We start from the raw sequence: 14,130 nt of genomic DNA, 5'->3' as shown, positions 1-14,130 counted from the left end.
CCCAGAGCTTGTATAGCCCAGGTTTTGATGCACCCATAGACTTAAGAAGTTTTATGTTTTAAGTTTTTCTTCCAGGTAGAAAATCATGATCATATGAATTTGTCTGACATACTGACAATACAGGCTGCATCACTGAACCATTCACAGTGCTGTTAGTAAAGGCAAACAAGGAATGTATCTGTCAAAGGGGTTAACTTGTGGAATGGTTGGGACAGGGAATTAAAACAGTCAAATCAATCAATCGATAAATCACTAAATATATTTAAAAAAAATGAGGTGGTGCAGAAATGTAAAACCGAGGTATAATTATTGCTGCGTATGAAATGCTTTGGAATGTTGGTATTGTTTCCTTATTTTTGATTTTAATTTATTTTAATTCAATTTAATTTAATTTAAGTTAATTTATTTTTTTTGGTATTTTATTTTATTTTTAAAAAATGAATTACATACGAGAATACGCTAAGTAAAAAGGGTAGGTATAGTAAGCTTAACCTTCAGCTCACAACTTTTTGATCAATTTTTTAATGTTTTCCTTTTGTTTTTCCTTTTAATTGAATGCGTTGTTGCTATTTATTCTTCATGATATGCATTCCTTTTAAAAAATAATTAGGATAATAAGGATGTTAATAAGGACCAAAATTAATTACCACTGTACTATACTAAAAATAGTTTGATGTCACACTACATAAATACTTAACTACAAGTAAAAGTCCTGCATTCATTTTCACTGAAATAAAAGCACACAGCTATTATCAGAAAAATGTAGCCTTATCAAAAAGCAAAGCAGAACAGGCCCTCTTAGCATTATAATATTACATTACTGGCCCATTCTTGATGTATTAACATGTTTTTAACACCTTAATCTGAAAACTAACTAGTATTTATAGCTGTCAAATAAATACAATATTTACAATAATCATTTCTCCCTGGAGTAGATGTATAAAGTAGCATAAAATAAAAATAGTTAGGTACATAGTTACTTTCCACCACTGGTAAATGTTAATAAACATAAAACAAACTAATTTTATTTCCTCTCAGAAACAGAAGCGCTTTTATGACTGAGCTATCGTGACCTGAGATAAGTCTGTACCTTCTCGCTTACCGTACTGGGGCAGGGCGCGACACAACAGCAACTGCAAGCTGCATCACAGCATATAAACTGTAAAGACTAATGCCTTGGCTTTATATAGTGATATTTATTTCAGTTTTCGCGCAGTTATTTTACACGTTAATACCTCCGCTAAGTCTGTGTCGCACCTGTTTAATAATTCCATAGTTTCGTAAGATATTTTCACCTCCATCCTTTAGCTAGGCATGAATGCTAACATTAGCTAGCTAACGTTAACTGCACCGTAACTTATAACAACAAACGTTGGCGTTGGCGTCTGCAACAAAGACACTCGTTGTGGTTGTAGTCTGGCAGAATGGCCTTATCGGAGACAGAGAATGGGTGTTCAGGAGGTGACGGAGGAGAGTCTATTGTAAAGACGTGTGTTTTGGGGGGCTTCACTGACAGCAGCGAGACCAGAGCTCTCATCTCCAGCCTCCCGGAGGTCCACGGGGACTTGGTGACAAGCGAGTCCACCATGCAGAGGTTCTTGGGTGAGAGAGTCATTCACAGAGTACATGGGTCTTTAGATGAACCATTTTAATCAGCGCTTTGGAAGGGAGGTTTTAGCTTGTTGACAATTGATGACAATGCCCATTTCCTCCCACAGTGATAATGAACAGATATCAAGAGCAGCCTCATCTACTGGACCCACACCTAGGTACACTATGATAAGTATAACTCTAACTTCAATCTGTATTAGTGCTTTAGATCCATTGCAGTATATATGTCTCCAATGTTTCCTATTTTGTCTTAGAATGGATGCTGAACATGATACTGGAGTTTGTGAGGAGTGAGAAGTCTCCCCCTTCATTGGTTCATTTGGGCTTCAAGTTTCTCTACATCATCTGTAAGGTCAGTCGCATTAGCTGTGTCTTCTCTGCTTTGTCAGTGAAAACCCACCAGACTCCACTATGCTGAGTAAAACCTTGAATGCTCATTATACTGACACAGCAGAATTATCCGGCTGATCCAATACCCTGATTTGTGAGACACTTCACAGGATGTTTGTATCTGTTTCTTTCCTGGGCAGGTCAGAGGCTATAAAATCTTCATGCAGCTTTTTCCGCATGAGGTGGCAGACGTCCAGCCTGTTCTGGACCTGCTGTCCAGGCAGGATCCCAAAGACTCTGAGGTGAGACTGGCATTACTTTAACTAAGAGACTAAGAGATAATCTAGGCCTTCACAATTACACCTCTGTGCACAGGCATACATTATTTTTGTCCTCTACTCATTTCAGACTTGGGAAACTCGCTACATGTTGTTGTTGTGGCTGTCCATGACCTGCCTCATACCCTTTGACCTTTATCGTCTGGATGGTCATCTGGAGTCAGATGGCAGCAGGGCCAGAGAGCCCACCATGGAGCGTATTCTAGCTATTGCAAAGGCAAGTTAAGTATATGTTATAATTTTGATTCTGATATATGCCATAGAGATTGGTCTGTATGTTCAGGTCTTGCTCCACATAAAGGTCTTGGCTCTGTTACCAGAATTTATGGATCCTCTGAAATAGTTAAATAAACGGTCTAAATGTTTGACAACAGTAACAAAGCGTCCTCTGCTGTTATGAAATGTCTGTGACATATCCATATTTACAGTGACAAAAACCCCCATCATTTTTTATTTATTTTTTCCAGTCTTATCTACTTGTCAGCGATACTCCCAGGGATGCTGCATCTGTACTGGTATCAAAGTAAGTGCACCAACCCCATGCAAGTAAATACATAGTATTTTTATTTTGTGGTTGTCTCCAAAAATATCAGTTTGAAACAACTGAATAACAATACCCTTAACAATATATACTCACAGGCCACTTAATTAGGTGCACCTTGCTAGTGCCATGTTGGACCCCCTTTTGCCTTCAGAACTGAACTAATTCTTCGTGGCATAGATTCAACAAGGTGCTGGAAATATCCCTCAGAGATTTTGGTCCATATTGACATGATAGCATCACACAGTTGCCTCAGATTTGTCAGCTGCACATCCATGATGTGAATCTCCTGTTCCACCACATCCCAAAGGTGCTCTATTGGATTGAGATCTGGTGACTGTGGAGGCCATTGGAGTACAGTGAACTCATTGTCATGTTCATGAAACCAGTTTAAGATGATTTGAGCTTTGTGACATGGTGCGTTATCCTGCTGGAAGTAGCCATCAGAAGATGGGTACACTGTGGTCATAAAGGGATGGACACGGTCAGCAACAATACTCAGATAGGCTGTGGTGTTTAAACCATGCTCAGTTGGTACTAAGGGGCCCAAAGTGTGCCAAGAAAATCTCCCCCACACCATTACACCACCACCACCAGCAGCCTGAACCGTTGATACAAGGCAGGATGGATCCATGCTTTCATGTTGTTTACACCAAATTCCAAGATGGTTGTGTGTGAAAATCCCAGTAGGTCAGCAGTTTCTGAAATACCGAGACCAGCTTGTCTGGCACCAACAACCATTCCAAATTCAAAGTCACTGAAATCATCTTTCTTACCCATTCTGATGCTCAGTTTGAACTTCAGCAGGTTGTCTTGACCATGTCTACATGCCTAAATACTTTGAGTTGCTGCCACATGATTGGCTGATTAACTATTTGCGTTACTGAGCAGTTGTACCTAATAAAGTGGCTGGCGAATGTATATATCTTTCAGTTTTTCAATGCTTTCTTGCAGACTTAATTTTAGTCAAAGGCTCTGCATAATAAAATGTGAATATGCCCTTGCAGCCACAAAATTTCCCAAGTTCAACCAAGGGCATTGGACTTCCTTAATGCCCACAGACCACTATGAACATATGAAAAATGATGAACACAGATTCAGTTTCTCTTTTGGTGAAGTCAGTGCTGTCCAAAACTCAGTGACAAGTACTTTTTTACATATGATGACAGACAGAGGTTGTGCATCACTCCTGGAAATGAAGAAATGTTGAGTTTATTTTTTGAAGCATTAAACTTTAGTATATTTGGCTCTGTGAATATGAAATTTGGCCAAAATGATAATTATGTTAACAATGTAGAAGTGTTGGAACCTATTTATATTGTAGATATTAAAAATCAAACTGATCATGTTTGATGTTATTTTTTTGTCAAGAGAACCAGTGCGATCCTAACTTACAGGCTGGCCTACAAATAAAAGTCATCCCTGCACCACTGTATTAATAATTTATGTAAAGTAGTTGTTGTAATGTTCTGTGACATAGTCAGTTGATAGCAGCATGTACCACATGCTTACCTGGATTTGGAAGGACATTACTTACGTTTATTTTTGCAAGTCAGACTACATGTTTAAAAGTTTCGATGCACTGCCCGATTAACACAGATTACAACAATGATTAAGTAATTAACTGTAATTAGTTTTCCAGCCAATAGAGGGCATGGTTGTCCTGCCACTGTCCTTACTGGCGTGTGTTTATCCTCATAAAAGCTTTTATTGCTTTCTTGCCTTTTTGTTCATGACTGAACAGGTTCATGACACGCCCTGATGTGAAACAGAAGTGCCTCGGAGACTTTTTGGACTGGAGCCTGACCACTATATCCCAAACCAGTGACCAGTCAGTGTTGGACATAATGGTGCTGGATGGTGCCCTGCAGTCTCTGGTACACACACACACACACACACACACACACACACACACACATACTCGCCTGTCAAACTCAGATCTGACACCTGTCTGTGTATGTGTGAAGCCAGTGTAATCTGTGTGTACCGCTGTATTGAAACCTGCAGAGGGTAGTTCACAAGAGCGGGCATGACTGGTATGTATCACACAATACCTACTGTGGTTTTGGCAGGTGTGTAATGCACCTGCTGCGTGTGTGGGATCTGCTGTTTCAAGTGACTTATGTCAGTTTAATCCACTGCTCTAAGCTAAACGGTTCTTCATCAAATGAAAGCAGAATTTAGGGTTCTTAGTTCCAGTGAAATCCACTCTTCCCCCCTGATGCATCTCGCATTACACCTGTTCTTACTGGAAATCTGTATAAATGATGGAGGGTATTTTGAAATCACTCCCTGTCAGCTAAGGTAATCTAATGCAGCCCTCGAGCGCGTACATTACATTCATATCATTGGCACATAAACTTGCATAACATGTTTAGAAAGCGTCTCTTCGTACTTAATGTCTGTGAAGTTAACCTTGTTTCAGCCTATGTGGTGCTTACGGCGTTCAAAACTGGCTCTGTGTATTCAGTCAACAAGCCTACAGGACCCAAACTTGCATGTTTTTCGCGTGTAGTTTGGGGGTAAAGTGCTGCAAAGAATCAAGATTTAAAGACAATATGGAATTGTCAAGAAGTTAGCTAGAATGAATTTGGATTTTGAGAGTCCTTTCTGTTAGTGTAATAAAAATGGGTGATGCCTTTCTAAGTGTTACTGCTATCATGTGTCCTTTGCAATTTCTTCGATTGATCAGGTCATCTGATTTTTTTTTTGTGTCCCCTAGGCGAAGCTTTTCAAACACGGAAAAAGAGATGACCTCCTACAGTATGGTAGGTTCCCTTTCACCTGTTACGTTTATAGTTGAGCAATGAATCAAGAGTTTTTGTCTTTCAGAGGCTTTAGCGGGAAGTAGCTAGGGTGAAGATACCGGTTTATGAAACTATAAGATCCAGGAAGTCCATCAGTCCATGCTAGCTTGTCAGAAAGGGGGGTGAATAATGCTTCAAAAGTAGGCTACATTTTGGCAAGGGTAAAAACAGGCATGGCCATTTTCACAGGGTCACTTGACCTCTTACCTCAAGATCATCTGAATGACAGTGAGTCTGTAGGTACCCTCGAATCTCCCCTTCACAGACATGCCCACTTGATGCTAGTCCCATACACCATGCAGCTTTTTGCACTTGCTATTTTCACCTATTTTGGCAAAAAATGACTAAAACATGTCTATGGTGGGTCTCAGAGAGTTTTTATCTCCATGTGAAGGTTAAAGCAAATGCAGAATATCCTGTACAGCAGTTGCTGAAGCATGTGATTGTCACACTTTCAGTCTTTGTTCAGTTGCTTTTGCCTCTGGTAACACAATTATTTGTGTTCACAAATCATTATCTAAATGTCCCAAGCCGGAGGGAGATATCTGAATGCAAATATACGGCGACATTTCCCTTTAAAAGTACAGCAACAGGGCCATCCCATACATGAATATGATCTATATTCTCTTCGACATGCTGTCCAGTGTACGGACAGTCCAGTTGTAGCCAACATGTGAACCTTGTCAGTGGCAGTTAGGAGTGGCAGACTCACTCTTGTGTAAATATTCACATCTTTGAATTGTCAACATAGTGAGAATTTTTTTTCCTTACCAAAAGGCACCTGTATTTTTCTTAGCCTCTAGCCAGATACCTCTTAAACACATCTATTCATGTATGTATTTATCAATTTCTTTGTTATAACAGTAATATATTGATGTCATTATTTGTTTTAAAGCTCCTACAGTCCTGCAGTGTCTGGAGAAGAAACGTCTTTCAGAGAGCAACCAGGCCATGCTGAGTAAGCTCGATGTCAAACTCATCCAGAGGCTTGGACTCACCTTCCTGAAGCCCCGTTTGGCCGCCTGGAGGTCAGACATAGTGCCAGCAAATTAAATCTTACATTTATGAAAACGAGGTCTCCAACAGAAGTCAGCTGGCACAATCTTAATCTGTTTAACACACTGATAACCAAGTAAATTCAGTGTGTGTGTGTAGTTTGTTAGATCTAAACCATGCGTAGCCACATGACTTGGACTCGGGTCAAATTTGAGGCCTAAATTTCATGACTTTGGACTTGACTTTACAAAATCAAAAAGACTTGGACAGTTATGACTTCTGACCTGACTTAGACTTGAGACTTTTGACTTGAAAATACTTGATACTTTCCTCCAAGCTCAAAGATTAAAAAGTATGTTCTTGAAAAAGTGTGCCACAAATCAATTCATTTCCCTCCACTTCCTGAATCAACCAACATTACCGGATTTATTCCAAGCCAGTCGACACCAGTACAGTTGTAGGAAGGAAAATGATCAGACAGAAGCACAGAGCTGAGTGCCTTAAAACATTTCTATGCATGTTTTTCAGGTACCAGAGAGGCAGCCGCTCCCTCGCAGCAAACCTCTCCATGTCCCAGTCTACTGTAGTCACTGCTGCTGTGACTCCTGAGGTGGAGACACAAGAACTGGAGGAGGACTACGACATTCCTGAGGAAGTGGAGACTGTTATTGGTCTGTTTCAGCCTCCGCTCTGTTTAAAGCATGTGTTATTGCCATACCTCTTCTCAGGAAATCTAATTTGTATGTTGTTTCACAGAACATCTGCTGGTAGGACTGAAAGATAAGGAAACAATCGTGCGCTGGTCTGCAGCAAAGGGGTAACAGTTTATTCACATGTCACCTAACCTGAACTTTTGACAACAAGTCGTCCTTGTCACTACTTGTCTCTGGTATTCTTTATTTCAAAGACAGCTCCTCTGAAAGAGTTTATCTGTTCCCATAGTCATTTGTTTTATTCAACCCTTCAGCATTGGGAGGGTGACTGGGAGGCTTCCCAAGGAGCTGGCAGATGAGGTGGTTGGATCAGTGCTGGACTGCTTCAGGTCGGTTTCTCCTGGGGGCGTATTGGCTCTCTCTGTCAGTCACGCTATGGCATTAATCATTTCTTCTGTTTGTTTTTTTTAATTATTATTATTTTCAAAATACCTGTCACACAAGGGCGCATTTTTCAAGCAGCCCCATACCCACTTTCCATAAGGAAATGTTAATATTAACAGTACAGACCTGCTGATTGACTGTACAACTAACTCAAATAGTGAATGAAATTTGTGTAAAACAAGCAATTTAAATTCATCTGGAGCTGATTATTTCCTTGAGATGAGTTTTCCTGTTATTTTTAGGAGCATTTCTACAATTCTGAAAAATATTAATATTTTAATTAAGTTTGCTTCACAGAAATGAATAAAATCCAGAGATGTAGAACACTGTATTTAAAAATTTAAAAAAAAGTTAGTGCTCTGACATGTTCTATGTTTTGACCTGTTCTGTGGTATTTTATTTTTCAAGCTTCCAGGAAACAGACAATGCTTGGCATGGAGGCTGCCTGGCACTGGCAGAACTTGGTAGGAGAGGCCTGCTGCTTCCTTCCAGGTTGGCAGATGGTAAGTGACCACAATGTGACATTAAGATAGTTATCTTAAGATACTTGCAATATTGTGAGCAAGTCAGTTTTTGTAATTTATTTATTCAACATATTTACATTTACAGTGCATTACATCGTCCATTTTCAGCTTTCTACAATACAAAAAAAGTCCACATTTAAAATATTAACAACCCCTATAAAAATTACATTTCATCTTTGTGTGTGTGACAACAAGACCTAATATTTACATACAGTCTTTGTGTTCATCAGTTGTTTTTACAATTGCTCTTGTGGCAGTGCTATAAACATTTTAATTATTATATTCAGTAAGTTGATCTGTTCAAGTTGAGGCTTGCAGTGATGAAGGTTAGAGATATGCCCTTCTTATCAAATGTAAAAGTCAGAGTTCAGCAGCAGCGAGGCCTCCTCCTCAGAGCCCGCCCTACTGTTTTTGCTTTCTTGCTTGGTTTATGCCACTTGTTCTCAACCTGGCTACTCTTTGCCCTCTTCATGCCAGTTGGCTTTGCCTTGGTTGTGTGCTTTGTCTTCCTCGGAGAGACACAACTTGTAGTGTCTGTGGAATCCTCTGTGGGTTTATCTGAAGTGCTGAAGTCACATGAAGAGGCAGCGGAGCTTGCAATGGCTAGCTGACAGAGCGCCAGTGCTGCAGTCTGCCTCTGGTCACATGGTTCTTCGTCCAGGTCAGTGTCGGGCGTCTGCTGGAGATCTTCCGAAGTGCTCGGGGCAGAGCTGTGCACAGGGCTGCTGTAAGATGCTCGCAGGCTGAGGTTCAGAGGCAACTCCTCCCCTTTTAATTTCTCTGTGTCTGAGCACCTTAACCTGTAGTCAGATGGGCTGTTTTCGTTGTTCTGGTTCCTTGTTGAGAGATTGAGTGGGGCCAGATCTACTCTGTTGTCCCTCTCATCATGCTCTGCTGTAGGTTCAGGACATGGCTCAGAAACGGGTATCGAGGAGTATCTGCTGCTCTCAGCTGATCTGAAAGAGACAGGGCAAAATAAAGAGTTAAAGAACTGACTACTATTAATTACCAGTAATCGCTAACACAATGTGCTTCTCCAGCCAAGGAAGAAAGATGTGTTGATTTCTACCTACCCTCCATCCACATGCAGAGTTCCTAACTGCAGCAGGCTTTCCGCAGACTCCTCTTCTCTTGTGTCAGGTTTGATGGGTGGCACGGCTGTAGCTGTGTGTCCCAGTTGGCTGGTTGTCTGTGAGTCACCTTTGTTGGTGTAGTGTGGGGCCTCTGTGTCTCTCTGGATGATGTGTGCGTGACTGGGTCTGTCAGGAGAGCCCAAGGCTGAACAGCCCTCTTTAGGGCTCAGCCTTGTTTCCTTGTCTCCACTTTGCCCGTCCTTGCTCTCCTCTTGTGTAGATGTGTTGAGGCTGTTCTGACTTGGACCTTGATGCATGTATAAGTCATAATCCTTATGCCACAGGGTCGGGCTGTACAAATCCAAAGGACGATATCGGGGTCCTGTAATTGGCATGGAGAGCTCATGAGGTCTGTATAGGGTGTAGTGGAGAGGGGGGCCCGGGTGAAGAGGGTGGCAGTACCTGTATGGATATGGGGGAAAGAGGGACGTGTGAGGTGGGGCAATGGGCTGTGGCACCACAGGCCTCTGGGGATTCATAAACTCTGGCCGGAAAGACGGAGAGTTTGGCTCATTTGCATGGTGGTCTGCCGGGAGATAGTATGGTGGATACAGGGGCCGGTCGGGCAGGAGATAAGGAGCGTATTCAGGAACCATGGGAGGGGGAAATGGTTTCAAGGGAATGGATGATGAAATCGTGCCCCATGGGAAGCCTGGGTGGTTGAAAGTGGGAACAGGAGCTGGTGAATCCTCTGGCTGCTGCACAGATGACTTCAAGGCTTCTACTCCGTCATTTTTGGGTGTGACGGGGGAGAAGGCAGATGGGCGCGGCAGAGAGTTGGCCTCAGTGCTCTCCTTGTTCTCTCCTGCTGTTACTGGATTTGATTTTGTCACACTCAGGCTGTCCTTAGTGACCGGAGTGTCACACCCAACGTCTATTTCTTCTGTGTCCTCTCTGCTCTCAACTGTGTCCTCCTCGGTTTCCTGTGTCTCAGGGCTGTTGTTCTGAACCGCCGGTCGAGGGCTTGGACCATCCTTAGATTTAACAGGGGCTCCCTTTACCGCAGCCTTAACCTGTCTGGCTGTTTGCCCATTTTTCTGTGACACCAGGGAGATGGAGTTCTTACACAAGTTGTATTTCATATGGTTGAAGAGATGGGACTTTTCGTTGCAGGTGAAAGGACACTGGAAACACTGGTACTTGTAAGGCTTGCCTGGCGGTCGGGGAATGTAGTGGGGCCTTTTTGGCTTGCGCTCCTGAGCAGTCTCCATCTTGAGTCTAATGAATGTTGTCTGAAAGAAAAATACAGCACATTGCAGTTAAGGAATAAATAGTGGTTTAAATTCTTAGCTCCTTGTGTCACTGAAGCTGCTGGAGTGTGACACCAAAGCATATAAGAGAATCTCATGAATCATTGCAGCTTTTGTACCAGATTCCCACTGAGCTGACTGTCAAGTAATGACGCTAATAGAGTTGTTTGACTGGTTCAGGCGGAGAGTGGCTCTCATTGGACGGTTTTTCTCTCTGTTTTTCTTTCGCTGCTCGCGCAGAAAAATCTCTCACTGCACAAAACACTGCACCCTCAGGCTAATGTATTTCTGCAACTGTTAATTCACACTGGGTTGAACACCAAACAGAGACAAAGTTAAATATGAAAAACCGTCTGCTGTTTGGGAAAGTGTACCCACATGTTTGCTTAGGTGCACTCCTGTCTCAGTGTGGTTTTGGTTGATTGGCAGCAGCTTATGAACGCCTCAAGGTGCTTGTTCACCCATGTATCCGTTCAGATATCACTTCACTCATCTATCCCGTACAGTTAGAGAGCTGCTAAGGCACTAGGTAGGCAGGTGTTGGGCAGACCAGACACTTAGTAACACAGACCTGGGGGGCATGCAGAAACTTGCCTTCTATCTCAACCTTACTAAACTCAGTGCTGTCGGCGTGGGAACCATGAGCCACCTGCTTCCCATGACTACACCTGCGGGATGCACAGCTCCCAACCACCATTTGATGAGATCACTAGCTCTGGATACACAAGCATGAGAAATATTCTTTCATAACTGTGTAAAATGTAATGCACCAGCTTGCATGAGTAACAGTATTTTAAACCAGGCATTTTAGTAAAACAATGACGTGTAGGTGGCATCTGAAACCCTTCAGCTTCGCCTTTGATATGAAACATCACCTAAAGCTGTGAGTTAGGTGTTTCTGGGCGCCGCGTGGAGGAACCTGCTTGTCATGCGCTGTCGCAAGAAGTTGTCACTCAAGTTTCTGTCCAACTGTTGTAGCACGCAAAGCCACTCCTTTCTTAAGTACTGAAATTCATTCGAAAATCCCTTTTTAACTGTGAATCTCTCCCACTGTGAATAATCCAGTCAAACATTTTGTTTTTACAGTTTTTCCATAATAAAAAGGGAAAATGTTCCCATGAGCTCAGATGAGTTTTATATTAATTGAGCAGTCTGTATATGTTACAAAATTGTTTTTTTTTTAAAGCTTACTTACTTACAAAGTATCCTGAACTATTTTTCTGCAGAGGCCAGGTATTTTAAGGATTACCTGTGTCAGTCATGACAGTGCAAGTAGGGGCTGACTGCCATCCATAGGTAACAGGTGCATATGTAGCTCATACCTACTCTAAATAATACACACTACAAACTTGTTAACAACACTTTTACAAAGACAGTCTTTCCCAATAACACAGAAAGGCTTTGATGTAATATAATGCCGCTTCCTTGTTAATGAAGGGAGGATAAAAATAAATAAATAAATAAAAAATACCTGCTGTGGTCGTAGCAACGGCGTCCTCTCCTAAATGTTCAGCCTGCAGAGAGCTGCTCCACGGTCCACAGCCAGCGTTAGTCAGGACCTCTGCTCCAATATGTGCGAAAAGTTCAGAGCGTGTTTGTGAGTGTGTGTGATGCTGCATGTGTGTGCTGTATTTGGTAGTGTTAGGTGTGTGGTGAGTTCCTCTCTCTGGGATGTTGTCTCACCAGTGGGCGGAGCCTCAGCCCAACAGCAGGGCCCTCAGGCAACATTGATGTACCTGGTATTAGTCAAGCCTCAAGCGATGATTTACATGATGGGGTGGGGTGGGGGCTCTCACTCCGTCTTCCTCTTAACTGCTCCATCTCTCGTAATTTGTGGAAATGACCACACAGGCCTCATCCTGCAGTGCAAATCTGTCATTTCAAACTTAAACTGTTTCTCACAAGGAAGTGCAAAATGCAACAGTTTACACCACTTTTCGTTCTTAAATTCTTAAATGCCCACCACAGTTTGGAGGCTTATTGTATGGAAAATTAAAATGGTCAGCTCTGATCATTATTGAAAAATAAACAGTACATTGAGCCCACATAGACTTTAATTCAGCTAGTTCTTACTGATTGTGACATTTGAACTCTCCTTTTCTCAAATTGCATAGAATATAATGCAATATATGTTGCTTCCATCGTTTGATCTTATTGTTTTTTGGTCTTGAGATAAAACCACTCATACACTTCTTTTGTGTTTTGCAGTTGTGCCACTCATTGTCAAATCCCTGACCTACGAGGAAAAGAGGGGAGCGTGCAGCGTTGGGTCCAATGTGCGGGATGCTGCCTGCTACGTGTGCTGGTCTTTCGCCAGGGCTTATGAACCCAAAGAGCTCGAGCCCTATGTCCCTCAGATCGCCAGGTAACCTTCCCCTCACTTTCTTTGCCATAAAGGCAGAACACATTTTTGTCCATTAAGTTTCTCTTATTGATTCCTGATTATTTTTTTCTGTGTGGAAAGAAAAAAAGAAGGCCTTCACAGGTTTGCAGTGTCAACGCACCTGTCTCTTTATCTCTGAGTCTGAACACAGTGCAGATGGACTGAGAGAATATTTGCATAGCCTTTGTTTTCATTTAGGTTTTCCTAGGCAAAGAAAAAATCTGCAGCGCCAACCCACGTGGCACTAATGTTATCATTTAATAGGATATTTACCCTCGGTGGCAGACATGCTGCTCAGTTGGGAAGCAGTGGCTCTTGTGTAGAGTGTCAAATACATGGCATTCCTGGAGTTTAAGCCCACGTTACTTGAAATAATCATTTTACAGACACTGCAAGCAGCATTGTTGTCAACTTTCCTTGTAGCCACACTTAACCATTTACTCCTGTCCGTCATGGCCCCATCTTGTTGCAAGTTTCCCGCAGCACAGACACACGAGTTTGACATTATTGTTTTGCAATGTGCAAAAACATGCCGGGATCGGTAGAAGGAATCGATACCATCCTGATCAATTGGACAATTTTGAACCGATTCTCAACTGTAACCAGTTATGGATTCACCATCCTCTGTGAAGTTAACAGTTTCAGTGACATAAGAGTGAATCTTATATTAGTAAATGACCCAAATTATGAACATTATGTCTTTAATAATACTTCACTCTTCCCCACAGAAAAATTCTAAAGCCAGGTCAGTAAAACGTGCCTGTTTTCTGATCCATTTTAATTTGCTCTTGCTCTAGAAACACATTTCCTACTTTTGTAAATATTGTCATGTACATAATACGCACTCTAAATATATTTCACAGCTGTTGAAAAAAGTAATACCTACAATCAAGGGATGACAGCAGAATAAACATTTTAATAATCAGTAAGATTTTGTAGGGTGCAGCTCATTGTGAATTATGTTTTCATTATAATTTGCATAGCTGCATGGTTTGCCTCTAAGCAGTTATTTAATGCCTCAAACCAGTTTTTCTGTGCCACAACAATCTTGCATGTCCCCACATAACCAGGAGATGTACCTGTGTGTTGCTGGTGTGCACACATACCTATAGTAGGCTAC

General features: G+C 41.9%; 2 protein-coding genes across 4 annotated transcripts in view; one reads left to right on the top strand and one right to left on the bottom strand.

Moving 5' to 3' along the window:
* The first annotated feature begins 1,093 nt into the window (after nucleotides 1-1,093).
* The window catches only part of tbcd (tubulin folding cofactor D), a 33,228-nt gene continuing 20,191 nt past the window's right edge, over nucleotides 1,094-14,130 (top strand). For all 3 annotated transcript variants that reach the window (XM_033645550.2, XM_033645549.2, XM_078161762.1), the window contains exons 1-14: nucleotides 1,094-1,602; nucleotides 1,719-1,769; nucleotides 1,866-1,963; nucleotides 2,142-2,243; nucleotides 2,350-2,496; nucleotides 2,747-2,802; nucleotides 4,565-4,697; nucleotides 5,543-5,588; nucleotides 6,523-6,655; nucleotides 7,152-7,294; nucleotides 7,380-7,440; nucleotides 7,591-7,665; nucleotides 8,129-8,223; nucleotides 12,836-12,992. In XM_033645550.2, the coding sequence (XP_033501441.1) occupies nucleotides 1,425-1,602; nucleotides 1,719-1,769; nucleotides 1,866-1,963; nucleotides 2,142-2,243; nucleotides 2,350-2,496; nucleotides 2,747-2,802; nucleotides 4,565-4,697; nucleotides 5,543-5,588; nucleotides 6,523-6,655; nucleotides 7,152-7,294; nucleotides 7,380-7,440; nucleotides 7,591-7,665; nucleotides 8,129-8,223; nucleotides 12,836-12,992 (1,475 nt within the window). In that variant the 5' untranslated portion in view covers nucleotides 1,094-1,424. The remainder of the gene's footprint in view (nucleotides 1,603-1,718; nucleotides 1,770-1,865; nucleotides 1,964-2,141; nucleotides 2,244-2,349; nucleotides 2,497-2,746; nucleotides 2,803-4,564; nucleotides 4,698-5,542; nucleotides 5,589-6,522; nucleotides 6,656-7,151; nucleotides 7,295-7,379; nucleotides 7,441-7,590; nucleotides 7,666-8,128; nucleotides 8,224-12,835; nucleotides 12,993-14,130) is intronic.
* znf750 (zinc finger protein 750) lies at nucleotides 8,287-12,258 on the bottom strand. Its single transcript, XM_033645551.2, has 3 exons — nucleotides 12,099-12,258; nucleotides 9,318-10,609; nucleotides 8,287-9,200 (listed from the first exon to the last, which is right to left on the bottom strand). Exons 2-3 carry the CDS (start codon nucleotides 10,586-10,588, stop codon nucleotides 8,612-8,614), a joined length of 1,860 nt encoding a protein of 619 aa, XP_033501442.1. The 5' UTR covers nucleotides 10,589-10,609; nucleotides 12,099-12,258; the 3' UTR covers nucleotides 8,287-8,611.

The sequence above is a fragment of the Epinephelus lanceolatus genome, chromosome 18, assembly GCF_041903045.1.
Source record: "Epinephelus lanceolatus isolate andai-2023 chromosome 18, ASM4190304v1, whole genome shotgun sequence".
Lineage (NCBI taxonomy): Eukaryota > Metazoa > Chordata > Actinopteri > Perciformes > Serranidae > Epinephelus > Epinephelus lanceolatus.
This window is presented reverse-complemented; position numbering and strand designations above follow the sequence as displayed.